The sequence below is a fragment of the Melopsittacus undulatus genome, chromosome 4 (assembly GCF_012275295.1).
Source record: "Melopsittacus undulatus isolate bMelUnd1 chromosome 4, bMelUnd1.mat.Z, whole genome shotgun sequence".
Taxonomy (NCBI): domain Eukaryota; kingdom Metazoa; phylum Chordata; class Aves; order Psittaciformes; family Psittaculidae; genus Melopsittacus; species Melopsittacus undulatus.
The window spans coordinates 38,478,647-38,492,424 of NC_047530.1; the positions used below are offsets into that span (position 1 = coordinate 38,478,647).

Consider the following 13,778-nt stretch of genomic DNA (forward strand, 5'->3'; position numbering starts at 1 on the left):
TTTACAGGCAAATAGCTCTGTGGAATATAACCATGCACCTCTAAGGGATCAGTTTTAAGACACATTCTAGCTACCTGAAAGAAGATAAATACTTAGTGAAATTCTGAGTAATTTTAACTCTTTTTTAATCATGTACCATAACGTGGTGTAAATACTAGTAAAGTTGGAGTTCCAGAAACTTGTATTTCTGGGAGTGGATGCAAAAATGCAAAACACAATCCACCCATTTGAAATGTGAACTATTGAACCAGGCTAGAACTGAAGGGTTTGTGCTCTCTTCAAGAGACCAAAAAAAAAATAAAAACAAAACAAAAAAAAACCTTCATGATTTTTCAAGTACTTGGCAACAGCTGAGTTCTTTAGAATTTTTAAATCCTAGATGAATTGTAATAAGTTAATTGATGATATGACCGTGATGCAGTTGTCCCCACTACTTTTAGTATCTGATGGGGCCCTGTAGAGAGAGTTAAAATAAGGGGAAAGGAGTTCTGCAGTGTTTAATTGTCTACACTACTCCTTTAAAAGTTCAGTTAAATTTACCTATAGAGGTCCCCTCACAGCTGGACAAAAATGTCTGAAAAGTTCTCTCTGTAAAGTGGAAATGCAAAGAACTGGGTACAGTACTCACTGCCTGGAATGCAGCAGAACCAAACCCCTCCCTAACTAATCCTCCTATTTTCTAGCCCTGTCCTTCATGCATAAGCAAAGGCATCGGAGTCACATGCTTTGAAGTCAAGCCTTTGCAAGATCACGGCTTTCACTGTGCACAGAACGTGCCCTTCCTGCCTGGTGTGCTTTGCACGAAATGGTTCTCTATAGAAGCCATTATTACCTTGGTTAACACTACCACCTCCTATCATTTCATGTTTTGGTGCCATCTTAACCTATTATTTTTACGCTTTGTCTTGAGTTAAAGGTAGGCAGATGATGCTGTCTCCTTCACTGATTCCTTGCTGACTAAATCCCACTGCCCTTATGCTTATAACATTAACTGTTATTGGTCATGCCTTTAAATACTCAGGCTATGTTATTTATGTAACAGGCATGTAAATGTTGACAACTCTTACAATTTTAGAACATCTCAAATAGTTAAATATTGCTAATATTAAAAACTCCAGCTGTTGTAATGACAGCTCAGGGAATTTAGGTTTCCTCAGTGCAAAGCCAAGCACCAGGAACTGTTTTAAAACATCCAAGCAAAGAGACACAGGAATTCATGTATCTTAAATGATACAACAGATGTCTGTTGAAAAGTCCAAGAATTGGCTAGTTCATAAAGTCGGTGATTGTAAACCAATGCCAGGCTTTTAGGATGAATTTTGGGCTTTTTCAGTATTACTAATTCAGCCCCTCAGCTGCAGAGGTTATGTGGGACCTTGTGCATTTCCCTGGCTGTTGTTGTGGGCCTTGCTGACAAGGTAATGTCTGGGACCTGTATAAATGAGGGCTTTTGAGCCAGTTTCTGGTTTTGCTGCAGGAGCACCATGGACATGACCATCCCACAGCACACACAAGGAAGGAGGATGCTCCAGACTGTTGTGCTAGATCCAGCCATACCTGATGGTTCAGCCTCAATGCCAGCACTGCATCCAAAGACGTAGGCACCAAAGCTGGAAAGAAGCAACTGTGGTCAGGAGCTGGGGGCAAGATGTTGCAGCACTCTGAGGACCAGTGTGTAAAGAGGAACTATGAGAAACATAATTGCTGGTTACACAACTGAGGATTGAGTAAAGGTTTGGAGTCATTGCCTTGGTGGACACGGTCCCAACTGGATTTTATTTCCTTACTTCCCACGGGGTTCGCCCCTTACTTCGCTACACTTCAGTGCCTTTGTATAGCCCAGAGTAGCTGTATAATGGGAAAACATTTCACTTGCAACAACTGAGGTACAGTTCCTGCACCAGTCACTGCTGCCGAGCTGCGCACACAGTACCGCGGAGAGCCCCTGCGCGCCCTGCTTCTCATCCCGCTCCCGCTCCGGGCAGGGGTACCGCGGGCTCCGCCAGCGCCCGGCCCCAGGGGCGGGCGGGAGGGAGACTGGCGGAGCCCAGCGCGCCGCGCCTCGGAGGTGCGCAGGGGCGCGCCGGCCGTGACGTCACGGTGCGGTTGCCATAGGGACGCCTAGGGTCGCACCTGACGGCTGTCGTGAAGCAGAGAGAGGAGAGCGGGGAAAGAGGAAGGGGGAGCCCAGGCTCGGCCCCCCCCGGGCCAGCGGCGAGTTGGCTTCGCGCCGCGCCCCGCCGCATCTCAGTCGGAGGCAGGAGGAGGCGGCGCTGCCTCGGAGCGGGCGGATCCGGAGGGCGCTGCTCGCCTCTGGAGCGCGGCGCCGGGGCCAGACCCGGGCCCGGCGGGATGTTCTCCAAGAAGCCGCACGGGGACGTGCGGAAATCCACGCAGAAGGTGCTGGACACCCGCAAGGACCCGCTCACCCGCCTCAAGCACCTGCGCGTCCTCATCGGTGAGACGCCCGGGAGGGAGGGAGGGACAGATCGAGCGGGTCAGGGGGCCGCGGCCTTGGGGCCGTGCGGCTGCCGGCCCCGAGTCCTGCCGCAGGAAAGACCTGCGACTTGGAGGGACCGGCTCGGCGCCGGGGCGGGAGGCGGGCTCAGGGCTTTGCTCCGGCGAGGGACCACACCCGGCGGCCGGGCATCGTGGGGCGGTGGCAGTTGTGAGGCTTCAGCTGTGTGCCGGGGGCCGCAGGAGCCGGAGGGCTCAGCGGGGGAGGCCTCTGATGCTCCCCGCTGTTGCACTGAGACGCGCACATTGACACTGAATTTGAAGGTGGAGCTCATCTGCCAGCTGTGGATAGAGCTGAAAAGCTGGCGTGCTTTCCCAGCGAATTATTCTTTTTGCCTACGTATATGCTGCTAAGTCAGTACGCTTGAACAGAAGTGGCTGTTGAGCATTAGTAGTGTTTGTGACTCCCTAATCAATTTCCTCTAAATGCTTACAGTAAGAGCTTACGTTTGTGTATGTTTTCAAGGTAAGAGCTACAACAGGTGCTCACTAGAGTAGATGTAGATGAGATTTCATACAGTTAGTCTAAGAACAGTTTTGTTTTGCCAGCTGGTCAAGGAGGGAACACACACATTTAGCCTGACCAGTGAATTAGAAATTGTGATTATATGAAATAATTGCGTAATGAAAAAACAGCATGAAAGAAAACCTTCAAAGTTAACTATTCCACAATAGCTGTTAGTTGCAAATGTTTGCGAAAATCTAAGTTATTGTTATCAAGCTGTCGTTGAAAAAAGAAGTTTGCTCTGGAGTGTCTTTTGGGCCCTTGAGTTTTGTCAGTGCGTGTTCCTTCTAAAACTTTATCAGCATATGAGCAGGGCTTGGTCAAAGGCAAAGGCATTCTGGATTTAGTACAGAGTACTGAATGGATTGTTTTGGGTTCTGCCTGCAGTCTGGAGGTATTTAAGTACCTTGTCCTTTTCTCCAAAGCTGGATTCTTTCTTTTCAAAGGCAAATTGTTGTTGCTCCCGTTTTTCTTTTGTATTCATGTTTAAAGGAACAGGTGTTCCTGTATGGCAGCATCTGCTGCTGCATGTCTTATTTTCTGCAACATAATAATTACTTAGACTTCTGAAACGGAGAATAGTTGGGTAGCTTGCTATTCAAGATGCTCTAGTAGTGGGATGTAACTTCTTGCCTCACTCAGAATGTTGCCAGTCATCTTAACTAGCTGTGCTGAGCCAGTTGTGGCTTGCTTTGTGTGGATTTACATTTATTTTTAGCTGTTTCAACAGCTGAAACTTAAGAGGAAAGAACATGAGGAAGAAACTAAATACCTCTCTGAATTTAGGTTTCCAAGCTAAAGTATGTTGAATATTCCTAGTTTTGTTTTTGTCTGCAAGCCAGTCTGTGATTTTGATCCAGTCTTTTCTAAGTTTGATATTCCTCTTGCTGGTCTTTTATTTACAAGATTTTCCTTCATCTTTGTTAATACTTGTGTGCATTCTTTAAGATGCAAGCTGTGAGTGCTGTGTCAAACAGACATTCTTATCTAAGGTTTCTGCTTAGTGGCTGTAGGACAGAATAAATCTGCTGGGGCATGTTTTCATGTGATAGCCATTCCCTCTTCTGCCCTGCACATGCGTGTATCTTGCCTGTTGTAAGGCAGTTCCCACATACCCTTTCTCCAAGGTTGGGAGAATACAGTATAAGTAGGGAAGGGTGCAACAGCATAATTTGGCTTGTCTGTCTTGAGTGCATCTACAAGATTTTGGTATTATGCAGATATTTTTAAATGCACGAGGTACAAAACCAAGGTCTTTGAGAGGGGGACTAGGATATTTCTCTTAAGTATTCTTACAGTAGTTCAAGGAAGCTATATAGCAGTTTATTTGAAATCTATCTTCTGTGATCAGGTGGCTTCACATGCAGGCACTATCCTACAGCTTGAGCAGCATAGTGCTGCGTATCTTTGTTTCTTCAGTGACAACTCCCCCAGCATAGTAATTGTAATGCTTCCATATGCTCAGGGGAGCCACGATAGCTATTGCCAGCAGACTGAGGGGAGAAGGGAGGGCATTTCAGTTTAGCTCTGTTCATCATCTTTTTGGATGAAAACCAGCTTGTCTTGTTTATTGCTCTTAGACCCTGCATATTGGAGACTAAAAGACTATCCAGAAGAGAATTCTCTGCTGTTTCACATCCAAGAGAAGGAGAGAATTTTCTTTTGTTCCTAACTTAAAATCCTTACAATAGGCCTGCAAGGTGTATTAGAACAGAGTTGATTTTTCTTTTTTTTTCCCTCTGTACTTTTTAGTCTCTGTTTCAGCAATGATAAACTGAAGTGTGGCCTTGGATTCATGGTTAACACTTTAGGCGAGGAAAAGGGAGTACTAGTTTGTTTTCTAGTTGCATCCAAAGCAGCAGTTCTCCAGTAAGCTAAAATAATGAATAGTTATGAAAACAGGTGAATGCTTGTGAATTATAGACTGGTGATTGCCTATTAACCAGACAGGAGAAATAAAAAAAAAAATCATTACAGTAAAATACTGACAGTTGGATACTGAAGGTAATGGTGCAGGTTAGGCATCATCTAAAAATATTTAAGATAGTGTAATGTGGTTTTTAGTAAAGACTAGAAAAAACTGAACAATTCCAGAGAATCTAGTATGAAGGTAAGTGAAAGGACAGCACAAAGGCAAGTTGCATATATTTTTAAAGAAATTAGTGTACATTATATGGAATTATTAAAATGCATTTTACAAGATAACTTAGAATGTGGTGAATTGTATCACTTCACGAAAAAGTATCTTCTCAGTGACAACTCAGTTTAACTTTAGTAAAAAATGCAAATCAGTCTGCATAAGAAATACAGAAAAATTTGTGGTCTTTATAGAACAGTGCTGTACCATTACACCCAACACCATGGCCATTTTAGTAGTCTTATTGCTGTAGTCAGTGTATGGAGGATTTGGAGATGGGAATGACTTAAATGAAAGAAAGACTTTAATGTGAAAAGACATTGGGAGCTTTGGAATCCTTTTCTGTAGGGCAGGTAGGGAAAAAATATGTGAACATATGTGGAAAAAAAATAGGAAAAAATTTGCTAAGAGCCACCAAATTTAAAGTTACAGTAAAGATTCTTGGCTTGGGAAGCTCCTGAGTGCTAGACAATGAGTTGTAGACACAGGGGGGGAAATGTATTTGTTGCTTTGTTTGTTGGGTTTGGTTTTGTTTGCTTGTTTAGTTTTGGTTTGTTTTTTTTTTTTTTTTCTTTTTGGTGAAACCCTGGTAGATAACTGTTCTTTGCCACTTCATTTGTGTCCCATCTGCAGCTGGTTCTCTGCTCTGTTTCAGTATGGTTTTATTCAGCTTTTTTCATAATTCAGGAACCAAGGAAAATCTAGTGAAATTCAAGTAACTAATTAATGAATTGACTAAATTATTTGTTAATGTAAATATAATACATGACCAATTTATGCATGTCACAGGCATAAGTTTGTTTTAATAGAGGCTAAAGCCTTTAAGAAACCTCGAAATAGTAATAAATATTGTTGTAAGAAATTGTAAGAAAAATGGAAGAGATTGATGTCTCGTATCCTGGGACATAGAACTCTGTGAATGAAAGTAATCTCCTTTTCATTGTTTTCCTGGTGCAATATTTGTCTTGAAACAGCTAGAACTATCTGCTTTAAGAAATCTGGTACTTCTGAGGAATATTGGGAAAAAATTCTTCACTAGGATGGTGGTGAGACACTGGCACAGGTTGCTCAGAGAAGTTGTGGGATGCCCCATACCTGGCAGTGTTGCTAGGTTGGACAGGACATTGAGCAACCAGGTCTAGTGGGAGGCATCCCTACCCATGGCAGTGGGGTTGGAACAAGATGGTCTTTAAGGCCCCTTCCAACCCAAACTATTCTGATTCTGTGATGATTAATTTCTTCCATAGGGAACAGTTTACACCCCCAGACAGCATCACCCCCTATTCTCCCCTCCCTCCCCATCCCCCCCACTGCCTTTTTTTCTCTTTTTTTCCTTTCACCCCTCCTTATTAGGTCTGGGATGTCTCATACAGTTCCCTAATGCTATCTTGGTCAGTATGTGATTTGGGTTTTATTTGTTTTTGTTTTGTTTTTGTTTGTTTTTTTTATCAGAATGTTCTGTCTTTTTTTTCTATGTGCTGGAAAGGCTGTAACATTTTTGTTTACTATGAGCTGCTGCAGTGATTACAGCATGTTAACCTTGAGCAGCCACATTGAATGGGATTCCCTTGCAGTCTGTATAGCAGTGGCACAGCGTTGTCAGAAGTAGGGCTCTTGTGCTATAAGAAAGGATGCTGGCTGCAGTGAGTGCAGGTGTTATCACTGGGACTTTTCTGTCAGATGGAAGTGGAGGCACACACTGTATTTTATGGAATTAGATATTACCTGTTGAACGAAGCCTGTAATTTTCCAGAAGAATATGTTTTAGCAATTCCCAGTGAATTAGCAGCTAGTTGCAATTTTTGGGATTCTTGAGTAAATAACATGGAAAAAATATTACATTGTTCTTATAATCAGTGTTGCATTGTTTAATCAGACTTCAACATCAAACTAAAATTCTACGGTTTTAAAATGGTAGCTTATAAAAGTTTGTTCTAGTAATCCTGCAGGCATCAAATCATGCTGGATTTGTCCTTGTGTTAAAGCAGTTGCTTTGAGAACTCTGTAAATAAGGCAGCTAGATATGTGACCCTTTTGTAATGTTGTACCTTAATAATATTGACTTCTTGTTTTGTTCTAGGTTTGATATCGAATATGTTGCTGCTACCTGTTGAATCTGTAGTTTCAGTCAGAATTTGTAGATATATATATTAAAAAAGCTAAACTTAAATATTTAGTAACTGTAATCCTGCTGTGTGCAAGCAATTCTAATGAGTATACTTGGTTTAAGATTGACTTTAAGGGCTGAATTCTTAAGAATTGTTTTTCTTTCCTTCATGTTGTTTCAAAGTAGGAGTTACAGGCTTGTAATCTGTTAATGCAGATTAAAGGAAAAAAAGAATATATTGGTTTTCATAAACTTTTATTATTTATCTTAAAAATACACCACTTTTATCTCTGGAACCATGGGGAGAATGTTTGTAAAATGTAATGCTAAAAGGACAGAGTATTTGAAGTGTGGGATTTATTTTAATGATTTTGTTTTTTTCTTGGTGGGTGGTTAGTGTTTGACAGATCATGTGAGCACTCTCTGAAAGAGAAAATCAAGCTATTCTAGACATAATGAAACAGGCTGCATTGAACATCCATTTATATATATATATTTAGTATTAAACAAGTTACTTAAACAGAGATTGCATTTGTCTGAAGGGATTTTAATTTAAGAAATCTATTTCACTGGCAGTCAGCCCTAATGCTTCAGCTGGATGGCATTCATTGGTGTTTCACATCATCAGCATCACTGTCTTGGTTTCAGCTGTAAGTTATTTTTTCTCCTTCCTAGTAGCTGGTGCAGTGTTTGCCTTCAGTCTGAGAACAGTGCAGGTAATACACCAATGTTTTGGTGGTTGTTGAGCAGCACTTTGATCAAGGACCTTTTAGTCTCTCATGCTCTGCCAGTGAGGAGAGGAACAAGAAGCCAGGAGGAAGCAGAGACAGGACCCCTGACCCAAACTAGCCAAAGGGGTATTCCATACCACAGCATGTCATACCAATATATAAACTGGGGGGAGTTGGATGGGAGGGACTGATTGCTGCTCTGGTTGGGCTAGGTATTGGTTGGCAGGCTGTGAGAAATTGTATTGTGTTGTTTATTTCCCATTTTTTTTTTAGTTTTATATGCTCTCTCCTTGTTATTTCCCTTATCATTATTATTATTATTAGTTTTATATTATACTTTGATTACTGGACTGTTCTTATCTCAACCTGTGGAGTTTACATTCTTTCAGTTATCCTCCCCATCCCACTGGGGGGGGGGGGTAAAAGAGGGAGTGAGCAAGTGTTTGCATGGTTCTGAGTTACCAGCTGTGCTTAAACCACGGTAATCATTCATTATAATACTGCTTATATACTATAATAAATGAAAAGTGTGTTATGGTCATGAAAGTGAGAGGTGAGAACCTATAGCAAAGCTAGTTGCCTGGAATTTTCTTTGGAGATACCCATTCCAGAAGTTTCTGTGGATGTGTAAAGCTGTATTATTTTTGGCAAGACTTGTACATTTTTTTACTTTTTCTTTTCCTGGTAATTCTAATGGCAGAGGACATGTCGCTGCTGTAATTCATGGATTTGGCCATGGATTATATGCCATTTAAAAAAATTATACTTGGATGTTCTGTTTTGACTTAGCCCCAAATTCATTCTGTTCCATTTTAGCCAGGAGCACAGGGGAAGAATTTCTTTGCTTTTGGATTTTTGCTAAAGTTACACTTGACTTGCAGAGAGCAGCAGCGGCCAGTGCTGCTGGCCTGCCAGGGTAAGGGCTGGAGTTGGATCAAAGTCTCAGGCTCTGAGCTCTTGGATGTGAAGGAAAGGAGTTTAGCTGATGGCAGTCCGTATGAAAATAAGTATGTTACTACAGAACTGTTTGAATTTAGAAAAAAGCTAAAGTTCTGGAACATGGGGGAGCTGTTATGGAAGTGTTTCTTATAAGTTTATTAGCATAGACTGCAGTCTGCAAGCAACCTGAAAGAATTAGTTTGGAGAGATGTTAGTTGCTTCTGTTCATTCCTACAGAGTGCTGGTAATTTGTAACAGATTGTGTGTAGATGATACTCATTGGTGCTGTAAACCTGCTTATTTGTTCAGAATTTCCCTTCTCCCCTTTGCATGTTTGTATCTAAAAGATGGTGGTGATTGGGAGTTCAAACATGTCTGATGTATAATAGAAGTCCAATAAAACATGTCTTGAAGTGTGTTTACTTTTCAGTACCAAAAACCTCAAGAATATTTTGACAACTACCTTTTTAAAAAAGAAAAATTGTTTTTGCTAAATAGCTGTTAGTGATCTGGAACAGTAAGAGCTAATGTGAAGCCCTTGTTTAATAGATTTGCATTTGTAGCTTACCATTTAAAGTGTTCTGGTTTGTTGTCATTGGGTCTTTCTCACTTTGACAGTCTGTTAACTATGGCAAATCCAGCTGTCTGAATGTAACTGAACCTCTCTGCTGTTTTGTTGCAAAGCAGCCATTTTGTTTTTGTTGGGTTTGTTTTTTTGTTTGTTTCAGCTTGGAGAATTGAGAATTAGTAAGTTCTGTTGGCCATTTTGATTGTGTTAGCTGAAATTGAGTACACTTAGGAAGTTCTTGCTCTCTAATGGCACCAGTTTGTTATGAGAATTGATGTTGAACGCTTCTGTCTGTAGTGGGCCCCTGCTTTACAGAAATAGACCTAGAAATCTGGCCATCTTCCAGCCATTGTTTGCTGCAGTTGTCACTGGTATTTTTGGGAAAGGGTGAGGGAAACTGACATAAAAGCCAGTAAGTCTCTAATGAGACAGCATAATGGTTTTTTTTGTTGTTTTTTTTTTATACTCTGTGCTGTTAAAATTTTATGTATAAACATTGTATGAAATTCTGAAATGCTTAAGACTGTAAAATTAACTACAACTTTGTAATGATGTTAACTATTCTTTTGAATGCTGTAGTAAATTTCTGTCACGCTTCACGTGAACTGGTGAATGCTAATGTTCTCTTCAGAAAAGTTAATCGATATCTAAGAGTGGGGAGGGGGAGGTGTGTTTTAATTTCAGAATTTTGATTGCTTACCTTTAAAGTTCAGTCCTTTGCAGAAAGTACAAGTACCTGCTTTATAATGTTTTAATTTCATACAGCAGGTAATCATCTAAACAGCATAGATGCATTGCCCTTTCTAACTCAACTCATTATAAATATGTAACAGATGTTGTGGATTAGTTTATAATAATTTGTAAAGTAATATGTAGGGAGAAAAACACACAGGGAAGACTAACTGTATATAAGTTAAAATTGTAACTTGCAACTTGAGATCCTCTTCCTATGGAGGATTGGAGTGTTGAATGAGGGAACTTGTAAGCTTTACAGAATCTGGTTCAGCTGATCCCTTATGGGTAATGATCTGTGTGGCTTTTTCTGGTTCATGTTTTACATCTGACAATTTTTTAAGCTCTCCGAGGTGGTGCTCTTTCGTTGTAATTCTAACTATGATGTGGTATGTAAATAGTATCCTTCTTCTAATGTGTACTATGGTTACATGCTTATGGAAATACTCTTGTCAGTGCTTGTTATTGCTGCTTAAAATGATGTGCTGCTAATTGAATCACAATAAAAGCATTGGAGCTTGGGTTTACTGTCACTGGAGTTTTGTGGCAGAAAAAAAATTCTGTAAGAAAAAATTGGCCTAGAATCTTCCCTTCCTAAAATGATCATTGTGGGCACTTAAGTTTTTAATTGCTTTCTGAGACACTTGAGAAGAATGGAACCTTTCAGAAAGTTTTGAAGAATTAACCTTCAAAGAGATCCTAAGAAAAGAGTTGGCCACTTGAAAATGTAGGAAAGCAAGTTCCTAAAAGTGCAGTCATGTGAAAGCGCAGAAGTTGGTAAAGAGGTAGAGAGCTTTTTTTGTTTGATTGCTGCTTTTATTTTTTCTTTAGTCCTCCTTTGCTGCAGTTCCAGTCTGTAAGGTAGGGAACAGTGGAACTTACAAATTTCAGTGGTTTAATGGAAATACGAATTCCAGTTATTCGCTACTTGAATGCTCTTGAAATGAAGGTCATACAAAGAGCTTAGATAAGTAGTCTTCCATTTTTAGTTTGGTTGTGTGTTTTGTGCATCAGAATAGAACAGAAATCCGTAAGATGAATGTGACTGCTAAAACTTAGACCAAAAAAGGTAACTTACCTTCTTAATGTTGAACATAGGAAAAAATTGAAACTACTTTTGTGAAAGTTTTATGGTAGAAAGAAAAGGACAGAGAAGCTGTACAATGGTTTTGTGTGCTTAAATATAACTTTCTCCTTGGAAAAAAGTCAAAAGACACTACTGAACACACAGAGTTAATGCAGAGATCAGACTTTTAACTCAAACATTGGTACAAAAGTTATTAAGGAAAAATCAGCAAAGATCCATGTTTCCTGCTTTTCTGAAGCATAAAGAGAATTGCATTTGCTTAGCAAACAGCTTCCATAAATGATGCTGGAAATCATAGGATAGTAGTATGGTTTGGGTTGGAAAGGACCTTAGTATCATCTAGTTCCAATGCCTCTGCCATGGGCAGGGTCACCTAAAACTAGACCATGTTGCCCAAGGCTCTGTCCAACCTGGCCTTGACAGATGACATAAATATGAATTTCAATGTACTAAAACTGTGCTTTGTACAGTAGAAGCCTTATTTTTTCATTGTTGGATTACAGTGATGTTCAATTTTTCTCTCTCCCATTCTGAGAAACCTTTCTAACTATTTTATATGATGCCTGATCTGTTTTGAAATCTTGTCTTCCTCCCATTCTGGGCATAAGTATGGAGAACAGGAGGAATACATTAGTTTGTGTTAGTTACATGACTCTGTAGTAGGAGAATACAAAGTTCTTTTGTTTAAAATTAAAAAAAAAAAAAGCAAAAAGCACTCTTGCATTAGGGGGGAAAGTGTAATCCCACTTAATGTAAAAGCAAGGATATGTCTCTCTGTTCTTAAAAGAGCACTAAAGATTAAGTAGCTAAAACAGACAAGCAACTTCCTGCAAATTTCCAGTTCAGGGCTGTTTGAAACGGATATGCATATGCTTCTTGCACGGGAAATGATTTTTACCTCTGTGTGTAGTGTTCATGATAACTTTGGGAGAGCACAGAGAAGAGGCGATGACTTAATGTTAGAGAAAATGGTTTAAAATGAGAGAATTTAAGAGCTGTATCTTTAGCTGATTGTGAGGACAAAGGTGAACTGAGTGTTTTAAGAGCCAGTTTTCAATTGGGGAAAAAAATTGGATCTTTCATTAATGAAGAAAGCTATTACAGCAGCATATAGCTGGAAGTTTTAATGTTAAAATAATCAATGAGAGCAGTAGACTCTCCACTCATGTGTTAGTCCTGTGGTTTGTATTCAGCATAGCAGTAGCTGTGAAATGGAATGATGTACGAAGGTGGCCGGAGTAGCTTATTGCCAGATTAAACTATTCTAAAGTCTGTCTTGTTATTTCTGTGCTGTATCTGCTTTTTCTTTCAACCTTCTTGCCGTAATTCTTGGTCCAGGGTATACCTAATGTGTTCTGAATTTCTTAACCAACGCAGGGTTCCAAATTTCTGGACCCGAATCACCATAAGTGTCCTTCAATGATGAACAGATGCTACTTTTTGCTGTAGGTGGCAAACCTACCAGATACACAAGTGTGTTTTTACTCCCTCAGAAGGAAAGTTGGTTTTCAGTATTAGTAGAAATAGTTTGTGTGGGATTTCTTGTTTGTTGGGGTTTTTTTGTTTGTTTGGGTTTTGTTTCCTGGAGTTTTTAAGTGTTATTTTCAAGTAATGACAGGACGAAATTCCCATTGAAATGTTGTGGTTTTATTTTCTTTCATCTGAAGAGATAGAATTTATTGCACAAACTCAGTTGTTAACTGTTTGGTTTGAATTCCAAAAACTTGGTTTTGATTATGCTGCTAGGTGTGATCTTAAGAAGAAATCAGGGTGAAATACACTTGATAGAAAAGTTGCAAGGTCAAGGAAATTTTACTGTCATTCTTCTTATCCAAGCTATAGCAGTTTTCTGAAGTTAAAAGTGTGCTTTTAGTGTTAATTGGGTATTGATGGTAATAGTACAAGCCTAGCAATGCTCCTTTGAGCCTTTCCTGAGGTGAGAAAGGCAGAACGCTTTACCGCAGAGCCCGTTGTATGTATGCAAGAGTCACACAGTAATTATGTGGTAAAATCCGAGTCACTGTTCAGCTGGTTATGTAGACAAGCCTTTAGTTTGTCACCTGAAGAACCTAAGAATAGTGTCTCCAAAATTTACTGTTGTGTGGAGATTGAGTCTTCAAAGAGTGCATTTGGTTTGGGTATTTTGTTTGTTTGTTTCAGAGTTGACCTATGTCTGGGAACAGAATGAGGGCCTGTTCCAGGAAACAAAACATTTAATGTGCCTGCAAAAATGCAGTATTCCTGTGTATTGATGGGTAGAGGTTCTGTTTAACTGTTTCCCATCCCTGTAGTATTTGGAACTAGTGTTTTCTGCTCCTTTGCGTCCAATGAACCATTCCACTGCTTTCCACGTGCAATTCCAATAAAGTAGTCAAATATATGGACTAAATTATTATCTTCTGCCACCCTCCTTTCTCCTGGAAGCCTCTATCGTCACTTTCTTTATCCCTTTAAT

At 40.1% G+C, this 13,778-nt stretch overlaps 1 protein-coding gene across 3 annotated transcripts in view; it reads left to right on the forward strand.

The window, feature by feature from the left end:
• Nucleotides 1-2,161: 2,161 nt before the first annotated feature.
• Nucleotides 2,162-13,778, forward strand: part of RALGAPA1 (Ral GTPase activating protein catalytic subunit alpha 1) — a 127,405-nt gene continuing 115,788 nt past the window's right edge. For 2 of the 3 annotated variants that reach the window (XM_034062203.1, XM_034062204.1), the window contains exon 1: nt 2,162-2,458. In XM_034062203.1, coding sequence (XP_033918094.1) covers nt 2,353-2,458 — 106 coding nt within the window. In that variant the 5' untranslated portion in view covers nt 2,162-2,352. The remainder of the gene's footprint in view (nt 2,459-13,778) is intronic. The other variant, XM_034062202.1, reaches the window with a different exon arrangement.